Source organism: Stenella coeruleoalba, assembly GCF_951394435.1.
Source record: "Stenella coeruleoalba genome assembly, chromosome: 19".
Taxonomy (NCBI): Eukaryota; Metazoa; Chordata; class Mammalia; order Artiodactyla; family Delphinidae; genus Stenella; species Stenella coeruleoalba.
The window spans coordinates 2,963,545-2,979,179 of NC_137165.1; the positions used below are offsets into that span (position 1 = coordinate 2,963,545).

The following is a 15,635-nucleotide window of genomic DNA, read 5'->3' on the forward strand; positions in this document are numbered from 1 at the left end:
AATCTTATCACGACAAATATTTACCGGTATCCTATTACGTAAAGGCACTTACCTCTTCAGGGCTAATTTTAAAGGCTAATATTTAAGGTGTTTGCATATCCCAAGATTTAAGTTTTGCAAAATTTTATTACATATTTGACTTCATGTTGGCTTAACCGCTAAGAACAGACTAACCTATCGTTTGGCAGAAAAAAATTAATTTAAAACCTTCACATTTACATAATATAATTTTATTCTAAGTCTATAGATAGAAGTAATTAATGCCTCAAACATATGTTGACTATGTTCTATGTGCCAGGCACCTGCAAGACACTAAGGAAACAATGAATAAGATATCCTTCCTGGTGTAGGAAGATAAGGAGTCTTGAAAGGCTTCATAGAGAAAATGATACTTGAGCTGGGTCCTGAAGTCGAACGCACTCAACAGACAAGAAAGGCAAGCCACAGGGATGCCTGACGGCAGGGGAAACATCACGGGGTAAATTACTAACGTCAAGGGAACATTCACACCTGTTCTGGTAGGGTATGGCTAAGAAGGGAGTATTGGGCCACGGGCCAGCCAGGCAGGCAGGCACATAAGCACTGATGAAAAGGTTGGGCTACTCTGTAGAAAGGGGGAAGTCATCAAAAGGTTTTATTTGGGGCTTCCCTGGTGGCGCAGTGGTTGAGGGTCCGCCTGCCGATGCAGGGGACACGGGTTCGTGCCCCGGTCTGGGAAGATCCCACATGCCGCAGAGCGGCTGGGCCCGTGAGCCATGGCCGCTGAGCCTGCGCGTCCGGAGCCTATGCCCCGCAACGGGAGAGGCCACAGCAGTGAGAGGCCCGTGTACCGCAAAAAAAAAAAAAAAAAAGATTTATTTGAAGAACCACGTCAGGGGGCTCAAATATGAAGGATGGATTAGAAAGAAAAAAATGACTGAAGGAAGGAAACTCAGCATGAATGAGAGGTGAGGGCTCCAATCAAGCAACTGGCGAAGGAGGAAGAGAGAAGCAATTGACCAGACCAATATCCAGGAGGCAGGACTGAGGCTCTTCATTGATTAACCAAGTCTGCAGAGTGGCAAAGAGAGAGAAATCGATAGTTTCCAGGACGATGGCCATGGTGACCAGAGGTTGTTGGCACTAAGTACATTCTCCACTGTCAATCACTTTCTTTCTTCTGGTGCCTCGTTAACTTGCAAATCATTCAATCAAAATATAAACATGTTCCTGAAAGACTCACTGCACACCCCCTCTTTTCTATATGTATTACAATGCTGAAATTAGAGCACTTACAAATATTTTTGGAACCTACAACTGGGAAGGGTAACAGCAAATTGAACTGTTAAAAACAGTCCAGGAGAAGAGTCTGTTTGGAGACTAAATGAATCCTAGCCTCAAGTTTAAACATGATACAAGGCAATTTTTCTCCCAGGAAGCCAATTTTAAAACTAACAGTCAGTTTGAGGTAGTTTTCTGCCTCGCACTAACTTTCTAAATAAAAGATGCCTCATACGAGACAAGGGCCCCTATCTCTTGGGCCACATTTGGCTTAACTGCCAACCAGTATCTGCCACTGTCAAACAAGCAACAAAACGGAGATGTACTCTTGTTGCCCCCCATCACTCTGTGCCCTCGGTGTCCAAACAGGTAAGGTCATTCATGACAAAAAGCTACAGAGGCAGTGAAGGTCTAACAAAGGCAGCATGGTGAGGAGGAAGACACAGGCAAGGGTCAGTGGTGAGAAAGCGGCCTGCTCCCATCACGCCCCTCGGGGGCTTCTGCTACCATCCGGGGTCTACTGCACAAGCACCACCAACGCAGATGACTAGCAGCAGGGGATACAAAAAGAACCTATTTTTTGAAAGATGATTTCTATGGTTACTGAGTTAAAAACAATCCTCATTGCCAGTCTAATATTAAGACAGATTTCAAGTTTGGTTCTTCTATTCTTCACAGAATGTGTAACAAACTGAATTGTAAATGCTAAAATGGCAAGAAGAGGTCTAAAAGGAGCTTTCGTTTCTGCTGATGGGCATCAAGGAACATTTACTACACTAGCTAATGAAAAAAATACATATATATAAATTAACACAAACTGAATTCTCTATCAGATCTTGTTCAATAGTTTTCAGTCCTCACATCCTACTCAGGCAACCGCAGAATTCACTAACACTGGAACTGTTTATTAGGCCTGTAAGAGAAGGCTAATTAAGAAATTCTATCAATTAATAAATATCACTGAATTCAATGTATCTGAAAAGTAACTCATACTAAGAAAGAAGTCAATATATTATTTTATAAGAGCCTTTTCCATTATTATCAGCTCTAATCCCTATTTACTTTACCCCTAAAGTCACAAACTGGCCATGAAGCCTATCAGCCCTCAGAAGTACTTTCTTGTTCTCCAGTGTGTTTTTTTAAAAGCAGGAGATTTCATATAAAATCCATGTACCTTGCTTCTCTTAAACAAGGAAGCACCTGTTGACCTTGGGCCACATCCCTGCAAGGACCCCAGCGTCACTGCCCTCCAGGCATGCCCTGAGGAGTCCTCATCACTCCTTCCACCGACTCCCTTCACCCTCACTGGACTCATTTTCACGTAGGTTGTTCTGCCCAATAAATTGGACTGATTTTGAACCCAGTCAAGGAACTAGTAATAATTGTCCATATTTCTGCCTCTCAGTGACTTAAAATTCCTTAAGTATTGTGTACCTGATGACTTTCAGTTATCTACACACACACATACGACTGAGTCCAAGATCATTCCTATAAAAGTGTATTTAATGACTATCTCACAGCTGCTTTTCTTAAGGTCAATTTCCTTTAGGATCTGGGCTAACCTTGCTACAGGATGCCTGTGTAAGACTCCACTCACTACAAGGCAAATAAACTGAAATGACAATCCCCAACTTCTACCTTATGATCACCTTAAGCTGACAAGCCAATTCTCTACCATAGTGCTTAAAGCATATAATTCTTTCTTGAACTGGGGGCTTCTGGAAGCCCAGTGTTAAGCAGCTCTGTTGAAAGGTTTTCTTCACATTAAGGTGAAATCAGTTTCCCTTTAACTGCTAGTTCCTGGGCTGGATTCTGGCCAAAAACGAACTTCAGCGTCACAAAATTATTCATAGAATTGAGGCCTGGCTTTCCTAAATCCGTGGACACTTTTAATTATGAGTATGAAAGAAGAAATTATTTTAACAAACCTAAAAAGGAAAGTTGACCTAAAGGTCAATGGCCTCATACTTTGTAACTAAAATTCAAAGCACACCCCAGCTATCAGTTCTGAAGCAGATAATGCAAGCCATTTCCACGTCCAATGACCATCTCTACTAGAATAGTGTATTTGGCATTACATGTTGCTTATAAAGTGAAAAACTACAGAATGGCTGTATTATGTGCTACACACTTGCTTACCACTATTTATATAACAGGAGAGAGACTCAGCTGATAAAATTATACTGTCACAAAATAGTATTATACCATATAAAATGCAAATGAAATGTTAAATAATTTAAGACACAACTATCAACTTTTCTTCAGTATATAAAGAAAAAACACCAAGCTTCAGTCAAAGTTTAAGAACATTAAAAATTATAACAGAAAGCAGGTTTAATACAATTAATATTACCACAGAATACACAGATGACTGGAAAAGGCATAGTCCAGTGGTTTTAAAGGCCTGTGCCGTCGGGAATGGCATGAACTTACCCGATTTTCATCGTAAATAATTTGGACAATACTGCGGTGTTTCTGCTCCACGGGAGGAGGTGACACAGGCTTCTCAGGCTCTGGAGGTTTAGCAGCTTCTTCTTCAAGCTGTTGCTAAGAGACCCAGAAAGGAAGAGTCAGGCATCTGCTGCACATCAGCCCCACTAGTAATTAATCACCAGAGATAACACATGCTTCTGAGCAATGCTTTGCTGATTCTATAGGGTAATCACTTAATCTACTAGGGCCTAATGGACCCAAAGGCTCTAACAAACCCAATCAGATTTATTTTGACTAATAACTAAACAACATAAGTCATCATTTGAAAAATCCTTTTATATTTTAATTCTGATAAATTTAAAGCAAAATAGTAAGAGAATCTAAACATATGAAGGTAGCCCATCTACCTCTATCACAATGACCTTTTGTGGCACTGTAATAATGCTTTTCTGTGTTATAGATACACAGTATGTGTTAATGTCTGACGGGGAGAGTATGGTAGAATGTTTAAGGGTTAATCCTTAAGTCAGCACAGCACCATCCTCTACCCTACTTCCCTGCCAAACTATACTCTATAGCGAAGAGGCCCTGGGAAAACCAAAAGAATATGGACTGCTGGTGTGTGCAATCACAAAGCAGGAGCCTATCTGAATTACTCTGCCCAGGATTCAACCTTAGGGTCACCCTTTGCAAGTGACTTGATCCTAGGACCCCTTCTAGTCCTCACCTCAATCTTGAGCAAGTATACAAACCCCTCACATGTAAAGTAGGGATATTAATCCTACCTACCACATAGCTTTCTGAGAGGATTAAATGACTCAATATACGGCAAGCGCAACTATAAACAGTCACTATTACCTACAATTATTACTGAAGTAAGGACTGACTCAGCTAAGTTCACTGCTTTTTGTCTTCCATCACCTAACTAGTGCCTGATACCTAGTAAATGCTCAACAAATAGCTACATGGATATAAGTTCACTGAATGAAATGATAAAAAAGACATTAGGTAAAGATGGTTAAGTCTACCAAAGGCCTAGCAGAAAAAAAATCACCTATACTACCAAGTAAGTCAAGGTTCCTAGTCATTTAAGTCAGACCGCACCCAAATGAAAGGATAAAAATCCTCCAGTGAGGACCACTTCCATTTTGGAACAGAAAGTACTCTTGCAACCTATCTGTGTGAGCAAAAGATATTTGGCGTTCTGAGATCATTTTTATGGGAATGAGTTCTTCAACCATGCCCTTTTATTCCCTTGCTCAGAGGGCCTTCTTTTAGAATCCCCGTTAAGTAGGTGCAGAGAAAGAAATAAACAAGTTTCAGGAAATCACATTTTGTTCTTAGTAGCTAAGTAGCCCTGGGACAAAACCACAGTAACAGAAAGTCTAAAAACAAACAAACTTTCCTCACCTATTTGTTTACATTAACTTTATGATAATTTTGGCAAACTTTAAAAATAAATTTAGTTAGAATTTTTATTGAAATTGTATAAAATGTGAATTAACATGAGTTCACATTATTAATACTGTGTTTCTATTCTGCTGTATTTATTTACTCAAGTTGTCTTTTATATTCTTCAATAAAATTTATAGCTCCTGTATATCTCATAAGTCATACACTATGTCTCATTTTTAATTATTTTAATGGGTTACATGTTATTAAGCATTCACTATGTGACACATATATTAATACATTCATTATCTCAACTCATACAACAATCTCATGATTCAGTTGGTGTTATTAGTATTATTACTATTTTATACATGAAGAAACTAAAGAAAAGTAAAAATGTGACCAACCCAGAAGAATAAGACCCACTGAGACTTAAAAGAATTGTCAATAAACCTAATATGATTTAATAAATAAAAGAGGGCTCAACATATTAAAAAAAAAAGGCAAGGGGGGGATATTTTTTAAATGACCAAGCAGATTTTTTAAATGAGCCAAATAAAAATTCCAGCACTAAAAACATAATTATTGAGGGACTTCCTTGGTGGTCCAGTACGTAAGACTCCAACGTTCCCAAGGCAGCGGGCATGGGTTCGATTCCTGCTCGGGGAACTAGATCCACATGCAAGCTGCAACTAAAAGATTCCACGTGCCATAACTAAGACCCAGTGCAGCCAAATAAATAAATAAGTGCTTAAAATAAAAACATAATTATTGAAATTGAAAATACACTTGACAGCAGATATGACAGAAATGAAGATACTGCACACAATTAAGCCTGAAAGGAAAAAATGGGAAAGAAAAGCAATTAAGAGACATGGAAGACAGAGTGATAAAATATTACATCTAACAGGACTTTCAAAAGATGATAAAGAAACTGTAGGAAAGGGTTTTGTAAAAAAGATAATGGCTAAGGAATTTTCCGGAACTCATGAAAAACTCTAACACATTCAGGAAGTCAAGTGAGTCTCAACCTGGAAATATTTAAAAAACAAAACAACAACAAAAAAACACCTACTTCTAAAGAAATCATAGTAAAAACAACAGCACTCAAAGAAAAAGTTACTGAAAGCAGCCAGAGAGTAAATTCACTCTCCACAAAAGAACACAAATTAGACTAAGGGCTAATCTCTTCGCAATGAAAGGAAAAAGACAGCATGCAGGGAAAACTGAGAAAATAACCACATTCCAAACAAAGATACCTTTCAATAACAGCCATAAGTAAAAGACAACAGTTAAGTTATGAAAACCAAACAAACACTGAACTCTCCAGCTAACAGATCCTCACTAAAGGAAATTCTAAAGGACGTTCTTCAAGAGGAAGCACATTCTCACAAATGGAAGATCTGTGTTGCAGGAAGGAACGATGGGCAAATAAGATGACATGTATGTGGGTGAACCGAAATGAAGACTGACCATATAAAATAATAATGTCTTTGGCAGTTTTGAAAAAAATAAGAAAGAACTAAAATATATGACAACAATAGCATAAAAGTCGGGAGGAAAGAAAGAAATCAAGAAATTCTATGCCCTCCTATACTCAAGAAGATGGTTAAGATACTACTTAGTTTTAGGCTTCGAGTTAAACAGACTGTTAAAATTTCTGGGGAACCACTATAAACAAAGAAATAATGTATAAAATCCAAACTGGTGGAGCAGGAGAAGATGGAATAAGACAATCAATCCAAAATAAGGATTGGAAAAAACTAACAAGAACATCAATATCAGCATAAAAAAGACAGGACAGGGACTTCCCTGGCGGTCCAGTGGTTAAGACTCTGTGCTTCCACTGCCAGGGGCATGGGTTCATTACCTGGTCAGGGAACTAAGAGCCCACATGCCACATGGTGAGGCCAAAAAAAAAAGACAGATAGAAAGCATAAAATAGTTTTAAAATAATTGAGATATTACCAATCATCATCGTCAACTTTTTTCCTTTTTTTATAAATTTATTTATTTTATTTATTTATTTTTGGCTGCACGTGGGCTTTCTCTAGTTGCAGTGAGCGAGGGCTACTCTTCGTTGCGGTGAGCGGGCTTCTCATTGCGGTGGCTTCTCTTGTTGCGGAGCACGGGCTCTAGGCGCCTGCACTTCAGTAGTTGTAGAGTGTGGGCTTAGTGGTTATGGCTCATGGGCTCTAGAGCACAGGCTCAGTAGATGTGGCGCATGGGCTTAGTTGCTCCGTGGCATGTGGGATCTTCCCAGACCAGGGCTCGAACCTATGTCCCCTGTATTGGCAGGCAGATTCTTTTTTTTTTTTTTTTTTTTGATGTTGGGGGTAGGAGTTTATTAATTAATTAATTTATTTTTGCTGTGTTGGGTCTTCGTTTCTGTGCGAGGACTTTCTCTAGTTGTGGCAAGCAGGGGCCACTCTTCATCGCGGTGCGTGGGCCTCACTATCGTGGCCTCTCGTTGTGGAGCACAGGCTCCAGACGCGCAGGCTCAGTGGTTGTGGCTCACGGGCCCAGTTGCTCCGCGGCATGTGGGATCCTCCCAGACCAGGGCTTGAACCCGTGTCCCCTGCATTAGCAGGCAGATTCTCAACCACTGCACCACCAGGGAAGCCCAGCAGGCAGATTCTTAACCACTGCACCACCAGGGAACATCATCATCAATTTAAAAGAACTAAATTACCCTGTGGAAAGACAGTTTGTCAGACTCAATAAAAAACAAAACCCAGATACATACTTATATAAGAGATATACCTAAAATACAAGCACAGAAAGTAAAGGGAAAGAAAAAGATACACTAACCTATATCAACCAAAAGAATGCTGATCTAACTACATCAATATCAGGCGAAGCAGACTTTATGGTAAACAAAGCATTGGCAAGGATGTGGAGAAAAGAGATCTCTTGTGCACTGTTGCTGGGAATGTAAACTGGTGCAGCCACTACGGAAACAGTTTCTCAAAAAATTAAAATAGAACTCCCATATGATCCAGCAATTCCACTTCTGGGTATTTATCCAAAGAAAAAAACATGAACAAGGAGATATATGCACCCCCATGTTCACTGCAGCAGTTTTTTTTTGGGGGGGGTCATCATTAAAAGGGGTCAAAATGGGAAATGAAAGGGAGGATAACAGAGTTTGGGGTTGCTGGGGCTTTGGAGGTGCAGACTAGTTCCACAGTTTGATTTCCTCCTGGCCATTAAGGTAGGAATTTGAGGATTTTACCAGAGCTGAAGCAGCGCCACTTGAGAATGGAAAGCGGTAACTGGGAGGTTGCTGTCCACATTGTCAGAACCCAGTTTAGTTCACGAGCCTTCACATATAGGGTCAATTATAGTTTTCAGACTTTTTTGAAAGTTCAATACTTCTTGAAGACCTTCCAAAAAGCAGGCTTCCCAGGGGAATGTGAATTCACTAGCAGATTTGGCAGCTCACTCCAAACAAGCCTAGTTTTAGGCAAATACAGTTCGCCTAAAAGACAGTTTAGCCCCAGCTCTTCCTTGCAAACACATCACCATTCCTGAGTCTCTTCTACAGAGAAATCTTGCATCTGCCACTGTATAAATTTCTTCAAGAGCTGGGCTGAAAGGCAGAAATCTTCGAATCCTAGCATGCATCTGAATTTAGGCTTGGACATATTTTCTGGGGCTTATTTTGTGTTTAGTTTCTCTTTCATGACAGAAGAGATGAAGAGAAGCATCAATAAAATCAGGGGCCCGTGTTTCCACACTAATATGAACCTGCTGGTCTTGGAGAGTCTCCCAGAGAGGTGGTGGGGGCGGGGGGGGGTTTGCAGGGGTGGGGGGTGGACCCGGCCACTGCTCACCCTTGGGACACAAGACACTGGCAGCAGCCACTCTTGGGAGCTCCCCCACTGCGTAGATGCTGGTACTATAGCGGGCCCCACTGCAGCACTATTCACAATAGCCAAGACATGGGAACAACCTCAGTGTCCACCAATAGGTGAATGGATAAAGAAGATGTGGTATATATACACAATGGACTATTATTTACCCTTAAAAAAAGAATGGACTCTCATCTTTTGCAACAAAATGGATGGACCCTGAGGGCATTATTTTAAGTGAAGTCAGATGGAGAAAGACAAATACAGGTGGATCTCACTTATGTGTAGAATCCTGAAAGAAAGACAGGAAGGGAAGGAAAGAGGTAAAGGAAGGAAGGAAAAAAAGGAAGGAAGGAAGGAAGGAAAGAGGAGAAAGGAGGAAGGAGGGGAGGGGAAGAAACAGGAGCTGGTAGATGCAAAGAACAGACTGGTGGTAGCAGGGGCAGGGGGGAGATGGACCAAATGGGTGAATAGAGTCAAAAGGTACAAACTTCCAATTATAAAATAAATAAGTCATGGAAATGTAAAGTACAGCTTGGCAACTATGGTTAACAACACTGTACTGTATATTTGAAAGTTGCTAAGAGAGTAGATCTTAAAAGTTCTCATCACAAGAAAATAATTCTGTAACTATGTGGAGTGATGGATGGTTAACTAGCCTTATTGTGGAGATCTTTTTGCAATACATTCAAATATAAAATCATTATGTTATACACCTGAAATTAATATAATGTTGCATGTCAATTTTTTTACCTCAATTTTTTAAAAATTGAGAATTACTAGGAAAAAGAGACAAATCCAAAATCATAGTGGTAATTGATAAGTTACAGACAAAAATGAGAGAAGATATGGATGATTTTTTAAAGTAGAGAATACATAATCTTCTCAAGTATGCCCAGAGTATTTTTATGAAATTGATCATCATCTAGGCCAAAATTCAAGAACCAATTATTTCAAAAGACTGGGTATTAGAGACCATACTCTCTGGCCACAATAAAGTTAGAAATCAAATACCCAAAAATAGTCAAGAAAACATTTTTATGTAAGAACTTTAAAAGAACACTTTTATTAATACAGGAGTTGAAAAAGAAACCAGGATGTATAATAAAATGCATTATAAATTAAAACTTGCTGAATGAAGTTAAAGTAGTGCACAGGGAGAAGGGGGAAGAAAAAACTAAAAAGTTAATGTTGACAAATTATAAAAGAGCAGAATAAAACCAAAGAGGAAATAAGAAGCAGAAACTCATGATACAGAAGATACAACTATATTCCCCAAAATGAGGGAAAAAACTATCTCCAGAAGAAATAGAAGTGAATGTTTTTAAATTGAATCACTAATTTTAAAATACTTTTTACACAAAAAATACCCACTAGATCCAGCTGATTTTACCAAATAATTACAATCTTAAACTATTTCAGAGTTTAGAAAGGTTGTGACATTAGCATGATCTGTTACCAAACCAGACAAGAACAGTATAAGAAAAGAAAATGACAGGCTTATCTATCTCACAAATAAGATACAAAAATCCCAAAATAAATACTGGTAAGTCAAGTCCAGCAATTTATTAAAAATAGATAATACATTATGACTAAGGTAGGTTAAACGTAGAAATCCACAGGTGATTTAACACTAGAAAAATAACTGACGTCATTCACCTTATTAATATATTTTAAAGGAGAATAATAAGATCAACAAACTTATGCAGAAAAAGCATCTGGTGAACTTCAATGTCCCTCATGATTAAATTCTCAGCACACTGGACCAGATGGGAATTTCCCAATCTGAGGAAGGATGTCTATAATACTGACATCATAACCAGTGGTAGTAAAAAGTAAAAGGCATTCCTGAAAAAGCAGAAAAGAACAAGAATAACCACTTTCAATGTTGCACTGCAGGTTTTTTTTTTTTTTAATTTTTTTTGATGTGGACCATTTTTAAAGTCTTCATTGAATTTTTTTACAATATTGCTTCTGTTTTATGTTTTAGATTTTTGGCTGCGGAGGCATGTGGGATCTTAGCTCCCGGACCAGGGATCAAACCCGCACCCCCTGCACTAGAAGGTGAAGTCTTAACCACTGGACTGCCAGGAAAGTCCCAATGTTGCACTGCAGTCTTAAGCAGAGCAATAAGGCAACTGAAAAGGAAAAGGTTTAAGAACTAGAAGGAAAGAAACAACTGTCTTCTTTTTTTTTTTTTTTTTTTTTTTACTGTTGATATGACCATTACCTACATAGAAAACCCAAAAAAATCTACAAATAAGTAATTAACATTACAAGGATAATTTAGGGAGGTTGCTGGCATATATTAAAAAAAAAAAGACTGAAGATAAACAAGAAGGAGCTACTGTATAGCACAGGGAACTATATTCAATATCTTGTAATAACCTATAATGGAAAAGAATCTGAAAAAGACCATATATATATGAATCACTTTGCTGTACACCTGAAACTAATGCAACACTGTAAATCAAATATACTTCAATATTTTTTTAAAAAAGTAATTCTAGCATGTGAAAAAAAACTGCAACAGTTAGAAGAAATATAATTTTTGAAAAGATATTATTAACAATAGCATCAAAAATATAAAGCTCCTAGAGCTGAATCTAACACAAGGCATATAAAAGAAAGTAATAAAACATGAAAGCCCTCCTAAATAGACAGATATACCATAGCCACGGACAGGAAGAGTCATTAAGATAAAGATACCATCATCCCTGAACTGATTTCTGTATTATATATGATTCCAGTGAAAATTACAGAAAGGTATTTTGGAAAACTGAAAAAAATGATTCTAAAAGTTATATGAGATGGTAAAAAACTTTAAAAAAGCTAAATCATGCCCATAGAAGTGGGATTTGCCTCACTGGAAAAAAAAAGAATAAAGCTCTAGTAATCAGAAGGATATCTATTCTATTTCTGCATCAGTACCACAAAGAACACAAAGACCACAAAGCCCAGAAATCAATCCATATATAGATGCAAACCTGAATTATAATAGAGCTAAAAGTGTAGAACAGTTGGAAAAGGATGACCTTTTTAATTATCGATACAGGGGAAAAAATGAATATTGACCCCTACCTTGAGGCAGACACAAAAATTCAATTTCTGGTAGATTAAGAATAATGTGATGAGGGCTTCCCTGGTGGCGCAGTGGTTAAGAATCCGCCTGCCAATGCAGGGGACACGGGTTCGAGCCCTGGTCCAGGAAGATCCCACATGCCGCAGAACAACTAAGCCCACGCACCACAACTACTGAGCCTGCGCTGTAGAGCCCGCGAGCCACAACTACTGAGTCCATGCACCACAACTACTGAAGGCCGCGTGCCTAGAGCCCATGCTGCGCAACAAGAGAAGCCACCGCAATGAGAAGCCCACACACTGAAAACGAAGAGTAGTCCCCGCTCACCATAACTAGTGAAAGCCCGCACACAGCAACAAAGACCCAACACAGCCAAAAATAAATAAATAAAAATAAATTTAAAAAAAAGAATAATTTGATGAGAAAACTATAAAACTTTTAAAAAGACAATATAAGTAAACTCTTTCAATGGTCCCAGGGTAGTCTCATATAAAACCTACAGAAATTCTGTTCACCATAATACTGACCTAAATGTAAGAGCTAAAACTACAAAACTCCGAGAAGAAAACATAGGTATAAATCTTTGTGACCTTGGATTATGCAACTTGGATTAAGGTTCTTAGATATGACACCAAAAGTGCAAGTGATGAAAGAAAAAATAAACTGGACTTCATCACAATTAACAACTTTCCGCCCCGGTATGACTCTGTCCTGCTCAGCTGTCCTCTGAAAGGAAGTCACTTATCTCTGTCCACCTTCTCTCCCACCTAAGTGTGTGCCCCTGGGGCCCCAGAACTATCTTTTAGTTGTCAACTGAAGACCAACAAAGATTATCACTTCAAAGTGGAGAATGATGAAAATGAGCAGTTATCTTTAGGAAGGGTCAGTTTCGGGGCTGGTGCAAAGGGTGAAGTGCACACTCTTGAAGCAGAGGCAGCCTAAGCAAAGCAGCCCTGGCAAGGTTGATAACGTCTGTACAGCCAATGGCTTCCCTGGGGGGCTCTGAAACAATACTACCTGTGGTCTAAAAGTAGTTCAGGGCTTGTACTTATTAGTGGACAGCACTTAGAAGATGCAGAGTAAGAAGATGAAGAAGAGGAGGATGTGAAACCCCTAAGTGTATCTGGAAGTGGTAGCAAGGTTCCACAGAAAACAAGCAAAAGTTGCTGATGAAGGTGAAGAGAAGCTGAAGAAAAAGCTCCAGCAAAGAAATCTGTACGATACTCCAGCCAGAAAGGCATAAAATCAAACCATAATGGAAAAGACTCAAAACCATCAAATACCAAGAGCAAAGAAGTCAAGAATCCTTCCAAGAAACAGAGGGAAAAAAGAAAAAAAAACCTCCTAAAACACCAAAAGGACCTAGTTCGGTATAAGACATTAAAGTAAAACTGCAGGCAAGTCTAGGAAAAAGCACAATGAACAGTCCTGGTAAATTAAGACAGGGAGAGAGGAAAAGGAGAGACGAATACAAAGGAGGGTTCAAACTGAGTCTCGTTAGCAATCCAGACGAAGTCTTCTATTTTAATCTCAATCCCAGTTCCTGACTTTCCAGCCACCCACACCCCTCTCCAGGCTAGAAGCAATCTCACTCTTGATTTCCTACAGCACTTTCGTTTGACTGCTGTGATTCAGTGAATCTTATACTTTGCCTTCCATTATTTATTCATTTGATTTACCTCTCTGACCATGTTTTAATCACTTTTGTATCTCCCTAGATGCTCAATAAATATTTGAATGAATCAAATAGAGGAAATAACGGTTTTGTACATCAACGAAAACTATCAGGAAAGTAAAAAGACAACCCACAGAATGAGAGAAAATATTTGCAAATCATACATCTGAGTATGCAGAATATATAAAGAACTCTTACAACTCAACAATGAAAAGACAACCCAGCTAAAAAAGAACTGGGAAAAGGATCTGAACGAACATTTCTCTAAAGAAAATATGCAAATGGCCAACAAGCACATAAAGAGATGTTCATCACTGGTTACTAAGAAAATGAAAATCAAAACCACAATGAGATACCACTTCACATTTACTAGCATAGCTATTTTTTAAAAAACCAACAACAAATGTTGACAAGGAAGTAGAGAAGGTGAAACCCTCCCTCATACACTGCTGGTGGGAATTTAAAATGACACACGGCCACTTTGGAAAACAGTCTGGCAGTTCCTCAAAGCTTTAAACAGAGATTTGTCATGTGACTCTGCCAATTCTACTTCTAGCATATATCCAAGAGAACCAAATAAACATGTCCACACAAAAACTAGTGTGTCCTAACAGCACTATTCATAACATCCCAAAGTGAACACAACCTAAATGCCATCAACTAATGAACGGATAAACAAAACATAGTATGTCCATGCAATGGGAATTTTGTGCTGATACAAGATACAGCATGGGTGACTCTTGAAAACATGCTAAATAAAAGGAGTCAGAATGTCACATATTATGATTCTATATTTATCTGAAATGTCCAGCATAGGCAAATCCATATATAGAGAGAAGAGGTTTATAGTTGCCAGGGGCTGGGGGGAGAGGGAAATAGAGTAGCTGCTAAAAGATATGTGGTTCCTTTCTGAAGTGATCAAAATGTTCTGGAAATATATAATGATGGCAGTTGCACAACTTTATGAATACATAAAAGCCACTGAACTGTACACTTTAAAAGTGTACACTAAAGCGTACACTTTAACAGTACACTTTCTTAATCTGAAAAAAAAAAACACCTCCCCCCACCCCACCCCCAAAAAGTGAAATGACGAGCCACAAATTAGGAGACACGTGCTATACACATACCTGACGAGAGGCTTCAGGAAACACTAAACATAAGAAAATGACAAAGTAACCATCCACATAAGGCACACAACCCATAAACAAATGGAAACAAGCTCTGTCTCATTCCTCGTCAGAGAAATGCAAATTAGAACTATTTCACATCCACGTGAAGGCAAGAACATGCACAAACTGGAACGTGAACACACTGCCAGTGGGAGTATAAATGGTGCTGCCATCTCAGCAGATGTGGTCTCATCTAGCACATGCGAACACGTGCACATGCTCAGGCCACGGAACGCCATTCCTGGGCACACGCCCTAGAAAATCTGTCTACACATGAACCAAAAACATAGCACCATGTGTGGAATAGCAAGAAACTAGAAACAACACATCCAGTAAGAGCCAACACAGAATAGACAAATAAGTTTTGCTATCTGGAATCATAAAACCAGACAATACCACAAGAAAATGAATGGATGAAACTAAGGAAACTAACAGCAAACATAAGCAAGTCACAGAACATACAAGGCATGGTTTCCTTTACGTAAAGTTAAAAATTCAGAAAGTTCAACATTCTCTTGTTTAGGGAGACGAACATACATTCTGAGAATGTATTAAGCAGTAAAATCAAACACTTACTTGTTTCTTTTTCAGTTTAAGGATCTGCTGTTCTACTTTTGCAATTTCTCGATCTACACGATCCATACTCTGTATTAACTCTTCCTTTGAAAGTTTTGAAGGTGAAGCATTTTGATCATCTCCACATGGTTGCCCAGAGATTGGAGAGGAAGGAGCTTCATGTTTGACTCCAAATGCTGGATCCTTTAAGG

General features: G+C 38.8%; 1 protein-coding gene across 15 annotated transcripts in view; it reads right to left on the bottom strand.

Moving 5' to 3' along the window:
* NCOR1 (nuclear receptor corepressor 1) overlaps nucleotides 1–15,635 on the bottom strand; it is a gene marked incomplete at its 3' end in the record, with an annotated part of 141,940 nt that overhangs the window by 85,848 nt on the left and 40,457 nt on the right. For all 15 annotated transcript variants that reach the window (XM_079904393.1, XM_079904394.1, XM_079904388.1 and 12 more), the window contains 2 exons: nucleotides 15,445–15,627; nucleotides 3,694–3,807 (listed from right to left, as the gene is read on the bottom strand). In XM_079904393.1, coding sequence (XP_079760519.1) covers nucleotides 3,694–3,807; nucleotides 15,445–15,627 — 297 coding nt within the window. The remainder of the gene's footprint in view (nucleotides 1–3,693; nucleotides 3,808–15,444; nucleotides 15,628–15,635) is intronic.